The sequence below is a fragment of the Pholis gunnellus genome, assembly GCF_910591455.1.
Source record: "Pholis gunnellus genome assembly, chromosome: 14".
Classification (NCBI taxonomy): Eukaryota; Metazoa; Chordata; class Actinopteri; order Perciformes; family Pholidae; genus Pholis; species Pholis gunnellus.
Window position 1 is genome coordinate 20,796,732 of NC_136541.1, and position 11,185 is coordinate 20,807,916.

The 11,185-nt window shown below is 40.8% G+C and overlaps 1 protein-coding gene across 1 annotated transcript; it reads right to left on the minus strand.

Moving 5' to 3' along the window:
- Nucleotides 1–1,187: 1,187 nt before the first annotated feature.
- Nucleotides 1,188–4,641, minus strand: fitm1l (fat storage inducing transmembrane protein 1, like). Its single transcript, XM_079173045.1, has 3 exons — nt 4,394–4,641; nt 3,568–3,746; nt 1,188–2,979 (listed from the first exon to the last, which is right to left on the minus strand). Exons 2-3 carry the CDS (start codon nt 3,744–3,746, stop codon nt 2,301–2,303), a joined length of 858 nt encoding a protein of 285 aa, XP_079029171.1. The 5' UTR covers nt 4,394–4,641; the 3' UTR covers nt 1,188–2,300.
- Nucleotides 4,642–11,185: the final 6,544 nt, after the last annotated feature.

Sequence of the window (11,185 nt, forward strand, 5' to 3'; positions counted from 1 at the left end):
CGCTGTAATTATGTGACTCTTTGACATCTCTTTGGTTCATGTGTGTCCAGGGACTGTTGTTCCCTTTCACTCCCCACTTACTTTCCACTCATTTCCTTTATAACTATAACCAGATTAAGAGCCCACAGCCATGCTAGCAACTCTGTGAGGCTGTACTTAAAAACAGCAGTGCTTTGAGCTAAATGCTAATATCAGCATGCTAATATGCTGATAGAATGTTAACCACTCAGCATGTGTCAGAATGCTAATAAGCACTGCACTTAAAGGGACAGTTCACCCCAAATTAAAACAATATAGTTGCCTAGTTTTGGAGACATCGGCCGTAGAGAAGTCCACCATCTTTCCAATATAATGGAACTAGATGCCACTCTGCTGGTGATGCAAACATTTTTTTAAATACATTTGAAAAATTCAACAACAATGTCTCTTTCCAGAAATCATGACCTGGTCCCCGTTCCTCGTATGTGGTTCAACTAAGTCGATCAAATGTCCTATTAGCAAAGGCTGATCCGCGCTCAAACGATCTCGTTAATTCGAACCAGACTTCAGTAACCAGGATAAAATAATGATCTTGGCGATCTCGAAGAACTCTCTCCCTATAAAACGCTAATCTAACTAATATCCTCTTTCATCAATGGGATCTCTGAGGAAGGGAGCTGACATTTTTTTCCAGGGGAGTGGCAAGCTTATCCAGCTAACTTAAGTTAGCCTGCGCTGGAGCAGGTTCAAGCTTATGGATGTGTTGCTATGGTGATTTTTCCAAACTTGCTTCGTGGAACCGAAAAGCCTGACTTATGTAAGTAATTTTATCCTGAAAATTATCCGGCTAACTCAGTTAGCCAGGTACTAGAAACGGGGCCCTGGTTTCTTAAGATAGTCACAGTGAGCAGTTTCATGTAGGAACTATTTCCTTTTCTCCTATTTTATTTAATTCCATCTCATTTTATTCTGTCACAGTAATAATGCATTTCTTTGCCTATGTAAATTACCTTGACTTTCCTCCATGTCTTGTTTTACATAAAGCTGCCTCTCCTTTCCTTTGTCCTTGGAACAACATTGAGGATATTGTAAGCAGAAGACTCTACAATCAATGTCTGAACTTGTGTCATTTCTTTTTTTTATATGCAACAGCTGGGTGAAAAGTGAAGAGACTGTGTTAATAGAACAGATCCAGTGAAAGTGCAAGTTTTTAATCACTTCATTTATAGTCTCAGAACACAAGTGACAGCAATGCATCTAAACAACGGAGAAAAAGTGTAACCAAACATTTAGCTTTCTGTTCAGATGCTTTCACACAGTGTATTATAGCAAACGTGTACACATGCAAAATACGACACCGATAGAGAAACACATGGGTGTTTGATAGCATCTGTGAACCATACTACTAGTCCATCTTTCAAAAGCTTCACAGAACTAGAGTGGTTCATTACACAAGCTCTCCATTTATTGTATTTTTAATTGTTGAATTGATTTCGTTGTTAATTATCTTGTCAAATATCCATCAAAACCTCTCAGGAAGTCAATTGTATTACTGTATTATAAACAAGCGGTGGTTTAGACTGGGTCTTTCAATTATTTCCAGCTTGTATCTTAATGGCAACCGTCTCTTGTCCTGAATTCCTGTCTCGTGGAGAATCATACTGTCATGGATGGATTACTGAATGCGCCTATCGGGCAAAGACCCAGAGCCCCCCTGGTGTTCAGCTACAAAATGTCACTCAAAGAGACTCAAAATTACCACCATCAAACATAAAATAACTACAAAGAGACACAAAAAGACAAGGAAGATGCAAAACACATACCACAAAGAGACGCAAAATGACTATAAAAAGGGGCAAAACAACCACAAAGAGACACAAATCAACTACAAAGAGACTCAACCACCATGTAAAGAGGCAAAACAACCACAAAGAGACACAAAACAACAACAAAAAGAGGCTAAACAGCTTTAAAGTCTGTGAGTCGTTCTCCTATGTAGGGGAGGTGGTGTGGCCTTTAGCATGTCTGTGCCCGGTGGCCCATTGACTGTCTACTGGGACTCCCTGTCATGATGTACCAAGCCTTTTGATAACTCTTGCATGTATTTGCTGCATTCGCTTACATTAGAATGGTTTGATACATATAGAGATGTAGAGATATATTTTTAGACCATTTAGTCCATTTGCTTGTTCCACGTTTCATCAGGATATCTGGTCTTACTGCTAAAAGAGGACAACAAACACAAATGTACATCTCAGTCGTCTCCAAACAACCATGTAGACCTCATTTTTTTATACATCTGTGTCATTGTTGAGTTTCAGTTAATTGCAGTGATCATGGTTCTGTTGTGCCTCCTCCGCTTCAGTACTGCTATTCTTGGTGTTGAGCAACCCCAGTCCAGGCCTCCCGGGACAGTACCAGCTAGGCCCCTGGCGATACCAACCCTGGTACAGTCCCCTCCAGCTCAGACATCCCAGAGCGCCCCCTAGTAGCTGAGTGGGGAACTGAGGGAAGTAAGCTAAGAGACAGAGCAGCAGAAAGAGCCAGAGCCAGAGCAGGAGAACACAAAAGAGGAAGAGAATCCTCAGAGGGGCACCTGAGATCCCACCCAGGCTCAGATAAGGGCCAAACACGGCTGTTTCCTCAGCCAGCAGCAGGCAGCAGAGACAGAGGAGGAAGACATCTTCTGAAACTTCATACCCCCTCCACAGCATCCCAGCTTTTAGGCATTCTGACTTGCTCTCCCCTTCTCGCAGCACCAACAGAGGCTGCTCGTTGGCGACCTCTGGGCCGGCGAGTAAAGATTCGTAGCAGCTTCCTGTGGTGTTCTCCAGAAGGTCCAGGAGTTTACAGAAACCAAGCCACAACCCGCCAGCCACCCCAAGCCGGGAGAGGTGACGGATGGAGAGAGAGAGGGAGCGACGGATGGAGAAGGAGAGGAGGAAGACAAAGGATCCGACAAAGATGCAGGTCCAGCCCCAACCGGAGCGCAAGAAGATCCTGGAAGAAAGAGAGGAGAGATGTTTTAGACCGGAGGATGCCAGACGTAATGGGATTAATTAGATTTGATTATGACAGTAGTTAAACATCAGGACATAATGGAGAAAGTGGTGTAATTGTTTTGACTCTTGTTCAGCGTGCACCCCCAAAGTTGAAGAACGAGTCATTCATGAACCCACAGCGCTTGACCCTAGGAACTAGTTGGTCATGAGCCCACACCCACTGAGTCGAAGAACACTGAGTCTGACTGAGACCAGATGGATTACTGTAGAATTCAGTAAGTAAAAATGCATCCATTTTAGAAGTTATGCTGTGTTCATACTACAAACATGTAATTTCAAGTAAGTTGAGTATGCAGTGCATTCTTACTGTAAAAGTAAACTTAGTGAAAGTAAAAAACGTCAGTGTGCATACAGAATTAACCTCAATATTGACTGTATTTACTTATGATAGAAGAAAAGGCACTGCAGTGGGAAAAAAAGTCAAAGTAACACAGGAAGTGTCTCCGGTTAAAAAACGCATTTAGCCTTTGCAAACAGAAATTACAGAAGACAAGTGGTCAGGAAGTACAGAGGAAGTCAGCCTCACCTGTAGAGGAAGTGGCTTCTCTTGGCAAAGACGCTGTACTGGGAGACCCAGAGGCTCAGTGCCGGGCCGATCATCACCACCACTGACAGCAACAGGTGGAAGTGCTTCCGGAAGGCAGTGTTACCCAGGAGCAAAGCCGCCAGGTCCGTCAGGACCACCAGCACCGTGTTGAGGAACATCTGGACCCAGAACCAGATCTCAACTTAACTTAATATTACTGTATGAAAGTGGACTGCTGCTGGCTTTGGATGCAGCAGTGAGTTTCTGTAGATTTTCCACCAAAGACTAAATAGCATGCACTGTTTCATGTGATAAGTCTGTAATCCTGTATAGAATGCATTTAGTGGATGCTGTGGACTACTTCTATTGCGTAACAGAACAATTCTAAGAAGTCCAAAAGTGTGGTTGGAATCAATCTAAACAAACTATATTATTCAAAGCTTGAGAGTTGACCCATTGGTGCATTGATGGACAACAAATCCAGATCCAAAAATCCCCAAAAACTGACTGTGTAGTAAAAAAATGTTGAAGTCCACTGGTATTAACTGCTAGTGTTCGCCATCCGTAGAGTGTGCTGTATAACATGAATGAAAAGACAGCTAGCCCCTAGCATTCCACAGACTGCAAATACGTGCACCCTGTAAAACCCCACCATGACATTTTTTTATCCGGTAGGCACTCCTCCTGACTCTGTATTGCTTGCAGCTGCTAGTAGCTTCAGCCCACAGGAGTTAAGCTGAACAATGCAACCAAACCACCTAACGGTCGCTCTGCTAGTTTTTCTTGCCGCTGCAAAAAGACGAGTTGAGCTTTTGTCCTCTCTGACCTTGTAGAGCGGGTTTCCCCACGTGTCTCCTGCCTTGTTTTTCCTCTTGTCCTGCTGTGATTGTCACTGGCCACCTCTGGATAACTTCTGCAGAAATGCAATACCGCTGCATTACCCCGAGAGACGTCCAATGGTTGCAGGAGTAATACCTCCACTGATCAAATTATCTCCGCTGTAACTGTGTCTTCTCCGCTCTTCTCTGTCAGTCACGCACCACCCTCTCTCCAACACAGAGCATGTTCTCGCCCTGTCGAATACCTCCTGGGCCTTGAAGGTGTCACATTGCTCCTACTGAGATGACCGAACCAATGACATGGGTTCCTTGGTGTTAATATGGATATCGCAAGGTTTCTGACTCATTTAGTTTTCATTGCCAGTAGAGTCAGAGGTTGAGAGTAAGTTGAACAGCGGCAACAGAACCAGTGTTACAGATAAGTCACAAATTAAGTGTCAACAATGATTTGAAATTAGATGCAATGAGTCAGATTTTGTGTGTGTATGTGTGTTTTCAAGTGTATTATTAGCAATAACCTTTGTACTGTATCTGGGCTGAGACTCAGCTGTTGTAGCAATCTGTCCCTGTCAATCAGTGTATGGTAACACACACACACACACACACACACACACACACACACACACACACACACACACACACACACACACACACACACACACACACACACAGTCCACATTTACTGTCCTTTCTCTCGTCTTGCTCAGATATCACCACACTGTCTCTCATATCATGGCAAAAATAACATAATGTATCTACATCACTTCATTGCAATGAGACATGAAAGGTTATACTCTATAAGCAAGCTCTCTCTGTGATGGACTAACAAGAGTTAGTGATTTATGGCCGCTTCAGTCAGTGCAGAGCTCAGGGTCTGAAAAGTGAAGCCAACACGAGAGTACCTTAAAGCTGCATTCTCTCTACTGTCCATCAGGGGGTGACTCCTCTGGTTGTATAGAAGTCTATGAGAAAATGACTCTACTTCTCTCTTGATTTATTACCTCAGTAATCATTATAAACATGAGTTTATGGTCTCAATCTCTAGTTTCATGTCTTCTTCAATACAGCATGATGTTCATTTAGTAAATCATGGTCCATTTAGAGTCAAATAGACCATAAAGCAGAGTATGCTTTAGGGCTACTTTTTAATTGTCAGGTTGCTATCGTTGGAGCTTTTCACAGTGTGTTTTCAGTTCAGTACATTTTGGTCGCCTAATGTCTTATTCAACACTCGGTTGTACTTAGCCCCCGCTTTTGTCAAATTTGGTTGCAAAGAGCCAAGATGGCGACGGCCAAAATGCTTCATGGCTTCAAAACAGCAGTCCACAAACCAATGTGTGATTTTCTTAAATACAATTTATGATCTTTCTTCCAAAAAGCGCCAGGCTTGTTCCGACATGTAGACTTAGTTTGCCCAAGCAAATTAGTTCTACAAAAAGGCAAAGTTTGACATTTTTGGGAAATACAGTTATTGGCTGTTATAAAGATTGGAAACAGGGGGAAGTAGCTAGCCTGGCTCTGTCCAAAGGTAACACAATCCACCGGCAAGCACCTCTAAAGCCTCTTTAATCTGTACAAAAACTCATTGTGCGTCAACAGTCTTCCGAAAGGCTGACAAAATTTCCCAATACTACAACAAATATCACTACTGCTGACATTTCTTAAGCCACAGAAACCATTCAAATATTAAAATGTTCAGCTCTTTCAGGAGAGGGGTGATATTACTTATCATATTTGTAATCTTTAAACTTTTTTAATTATTAAGCCTTTTGCAATTTAAAAAAAATTGGATTTCTATTTTCAGCAATGTTTCAGCAGTTCATTTCAGCTTTCAGTATTCCAACGCATTTTCAGCAGGAAAAGCATTTTCTAGTTCCTCTTATTATATTTCTTCCATCGTACCTCTTCTTCTTCTTCATTTTTTAAGCTACAGAAACCGTTCGAATATCAAAATGTTCAGCTCATGTATGCTATGACTTTTCATATTTCTAATATTTAAAATTTTTGAATTATTAAGCTTTTTCCAATTTTTTTTTGGAATGGGTTTCTATGGAGAATATTTTCAAATCCTCTTAAACTCTTTCAAATTTCAAATCCTTCTACCTCTTCATACTTTCAGCTACAGACACCATTTCAACTTTACAATGTTGAGAAAACCCTCAGCTATTATTGTATGTTATAATCTTTTTGATATCTTTTATACTTTTTGAACTGTCCCATTTTAACTTTTATGATTTTTTCAGTCCTTTTCTGCCTTTATAATGGGTGTGTATTGCGCAGCAGAACAGGCTGCTGGCACACAGGTGTTCGTGATTAAGGTACTCAGCAATGTTGATAAACACACAGACTCACAGACACGCACGCACATACGCTTCTCTCCCTCTCTCTCTGTGTCTCTCTCATTCAGTCATTCAGGTCTTGGATACTTTTAGAGGACCCCCCCACACACACTTATTCTAATGCTACTCTACTTATAACATTTCTACTACAACTTCTACTACTACTACTACTACAACAAATATCACTACTGCTGACATTTTTTAAGCCACAGAAACCGTTAGAATATTAAAATGATCAATCAATGCTCAATTTCAGCAGAGGGGTGCTATATCTCTTCATGTTTCTAATCTTTAAACTTTTTGAATTCAGCTTTTTGCAATCTTTTTTGAATGGGATATCAATGGAGAACATTTTCAAATACTCTTAAACTTCTTCAACTTTCAAAGCCTTCTTCTTTCTCATACTTTCAGCTACAGACACCATAGTTCAACATTTCAACTAGAAGAGTTTTCAGCAGTGCAGTTTAAATGCTTTCAGGCTTCAACATTTTTCAGACAGGTAGTCTCCCATTTCTGTATTTTCAGCAATTTGTAATCTTTAAACTTTTAGAATTTTGAATTTGATATCTATTTTCAGCAATGTTTTTGCAATTAATTTCAGCTTTCAAGTACTACTACAACAAATATCATTACTGCTGACATTTTTTAAACCACAGAAACCGTTCAAATATTAAAATGTTCAGCTCTTTCAGGAGAGGGGTGATGCTGACTTTTCATATTTGTAATCTTTAAACTTTTTGAATTATTAAGCTTTTTGCACATTTTTTTTTAATTGGATATCTATCTTCAGCAATGTTTTCGCAGTTCATTTCAGCTTTCAGCATTCCAACGCATTTTCAGCAAATGCATTTTCTAGTTGTTGGAATGCTGTTAAGCATTCCAAGTATTGTTATCCTGTTTCTCTTTATTCCTCCGTTTTATATTTCTTCCGTACGTATTTTGGCACGCTTCTTCTTCTGCATTTTTTAAGCTACAGAAACCGTTCAATATCAAAATGTTCAGCTCTTTCAGCTCATTCCGGCTAAGACTTTTAATATTTCTAATCATTAAACTTTTTGAATTATTAAGATTTTTGCAATTCTTTTTTGAATGGGATGTCTATGGAGAATATTTTCAAATCCTCTTAAAGTTCTTCAACTTTCAAATCCTTCAACTTCCTCATACTTTCAGCTACAGACACCATTTCAACTTTAAAATGTTGAAAAAACCCTGATCTATTGCCGCATAATTCAACTTTTTGATATCTTTTTAACTTTTTGAACTGTCCCATTTTAACTTTTAGGATTTTTTCAGTCCTTTTCTGCCTTTATAATGGGTGTGTATTGCGCAGCTTAGAGTGCGTGATGTTGCCGCTAAGTGAAGAGCAGCTTCAGATTCTTGTAAAAAAAATATTTGTCTTTTGCCTTTGCCTCCACAATTTTTACTCTTCATATATATTTTTGGAATCTTGAAGTAGCTAATTGTGTCGTTGTCGTACACAAGTGACTGTGGAATCCCACAGATTTACACATTTGCAGAAAATCACTTAATTGAGAGGAAAAACCAACTTTCTGCTCCATAGAGCTCAATGTTAAATCTGACCACTCATTTCTCAAAGAAAGCAGACGGTACCAGTTTTGTATATTGCACTGGAGCTCACATTTTTAACACCACAAACATAAGAAACACATCAGCGCGTTCGGCAGAGTCTTATCTTTCTCACGGTATCCATATTTTATTGATTAGTCTCATGGTTTTGGTATAAAGGGCATATGTTCGACAGGTAGTTTTGTTGAAAATCGCTTCTTAATCAGTCTGCTTCTAACACCAGGTGCGTCCTCACCATGGCAACCAGTTACACACACGCACGCAGGCACGCTCTCTCTACACACAGACACGACTTGGAGATATTCAGTCAAAGGCATTTTTAGACCTCCTGTCTGTCTGTCTGTCTGTCTGCCTGTCTCTCTGTCTCACTCAGTCAGTACATATAACTGTCTGCCTGCCTGTCTCTCTCACACTCACTCAGTCCATCTAACTGTCTGTCTGCCTGTCTCTCTCTCTCTCTCTCACTCAGTCCATCTAACTGTCTGTCTGCCTGCCTGTCTCTCTCTCACACTCACTCAGTCCATCTGTCTGTCTGCCTGCCTGTCTCTCTCTCTCTCACTCAGTCCATCTAACTGTCTGTCTGCCTGCCTGTCTCTCTCTCTCTCACTCAGTCCATCTAACTGTCTGTCTGCCTGTCTGTCTCTCTCTCACATTCACTCAGTCCATCTAACTGTCTGTCTGCCTGTCTGTCTCTCTCTCACATTCACTCAGTCCATCTAACTGTCTGTCTGCCTGTCTCTCTCTCTCACTCAGTCCATCTAACTGTCTGTCTGCCTGCCTGTCTCTCTCTCACACTCACTCAGTCCATCTAACTCTGTCTGCCTGCCTGCCTGTCTCTCTCTCTCACTCAGTCCATCTAACTGTCTGTCTGCCTGCCTGTCTCTCTCTCTCTCTCACTCAGTCCATCTAACTGTCTGTCTGCCTGTCTGTCTCTCTCTCACATTCACTCAGTCCATCTAACTGTCTGTCTGCCTGTCTGTCTCGCTCTCACATTCACTCAGTCCATCTAACTGTCTGTCTGCCTGTCTGTTCTCCATGAACAGGCTGCTGGCACACAGGTGTTCGTGATTAAGGTAATCAGCAATGTTGATAAACACACAGACTCACAGACACACGCGCACATACACTTCTCTCCCTCTATCTCTGTGTGTGCGTCTCTCTCATTCAGTCATTCAGGTCTTGGATACTTTTAGAGGACTCCCCCACACACACACTTATTCTAATGCTACTAATACTTCTACTACTTATAATACTTCTACTACAAATACAACTTCTACTACTACTACAACAAATATCGCTACTGCTGACATTTTTTAAGCCACAGAAACCATTCAAATATTAAAATGTTCAGCTCTTTCAGGAGAGGAGTGATATGACTTTTCATATTTGTAAGCTTTAAACTTTGAATTATTCAGCTTTTTGCAATCTTTTTTTAATTGGATATCTATGGAGAAAATATTCAAATCCTGTTAAACGTCTTCAACTTTCAAATCCTTCTTTCTCATACTTTCAGCTACAGACACCATAGTTAAACATTTCAACTAGAAGGGTTTTCAGCAGTGCAGTTTGAATGCTTTCGGGCTACAACATTTTTCAGACAGGTAGTCTCCCATTTCTGTATTTTCAGCAATTTGCAATCTTTAAACTTTTAGAATTATTAAGCTTTTTGCAATTTTTTTTTTAATTGGATATCTATTTTCAGCAATGTTTTTGCAATTCATTTCAGCTTTCAGCATTCCAACGCATTTTCAGCAGGAAATGCATTTTCTAGTTCATACTATAATCTGCATCTGTCTCATCCTTTGCTGTGCTTTGCATTTCTGAAATGTCTGAGCTGGACTCTCCTGTCTGTCAGTTTCTGTTTTGAACCAGCCTGTCAGTCCAGAAATAAAAGTTGACCTGGTTTGGAAGTGTTGAATGTCTGCCTACTCCCTTTCCAACTGCTTGCAGAAAGGCTGATAGGTTATGGTACAGACAGCATTCGATCCACTACATTTGTTACCTCACCTCTCAATAACATAAATGCCAGGACAGTTACCCTCTGTAGAAAAGTTTGACAAATTGAGGCAATGTTTCTACATATTTGGCAAATCCATAGTTAACAATCAATTTACTTTTTTAAGGAGAGGTGATCATGAGATCACAGGAAACTACACGTCTTGCTCACATTGGACATCTATTGAAAGGTCTTGTCCTGCTATAAACGATCCTCAGATGTCTCCGCTGACTCATCCAGTCTGCAGCCAGACTTCAGTTACAAAGGCTATAAATAACAACGTTCACACAGTGACCAGACAAATAGAAACACTTCTGCTGGGCAATGTAATATAATACATACAATACATATAGTTCTGCAATACATCCAACTCATGTGCAGATTTTGAGACAATGGACCCCTGGACACAGACATGCAAAAGCCCCCACCACGTCTCCTCATAAGTCACACAGACTTTATATTTGTTTAGCCTCTTGTTGATGTCTTGTGCGTCTTTGTAGTTGTTATCTGTCTGTAGCTGTGAGACTCTTTGTTATTTTTTGTCTCTTTGTGGTAGTTTTGAGTTGTTTTCTAGTTGATTTGTGGTCCTCTTTATGTCCCTTTGTTGTTGTTTTGTGCCTCTTGGTTAGTTGTGTTACCTCTTTTTGGAGCTGTACGTGTCACAGGGTGTGGTGGCAGACCCAAACACAGGCTCAGACCTGGGAGTACGAGAGTGTTGTTAGGATTCCCGTCTGTGTGCTCCTCTGTTGTTTTCCCCTGTCTGTTATTGTTATGTAGGACCATGTGCTTATGTTTTGTTTTTATGTCAGCCAGTTTTCACCCTTGTGTTCCACCCACAACCACGCCCCTCGCCGCAG

Coding starts and splice junctions, on each gene's coding strand:
- fitm1l (XM_079173045.1), bottom strand. CDS start 3,746: ATGTTCCTCAACACGGTGCTGGTGGTCCTGACGGACCTGGCGGCTTTG. Junction 2,980..3,567: donor AGAAGCCACTTCCTCTACAG/GTGAGGCTGACT, acceptor TCTTTCTTCCAG/GATCTTCTTGCGCTCCGGTT.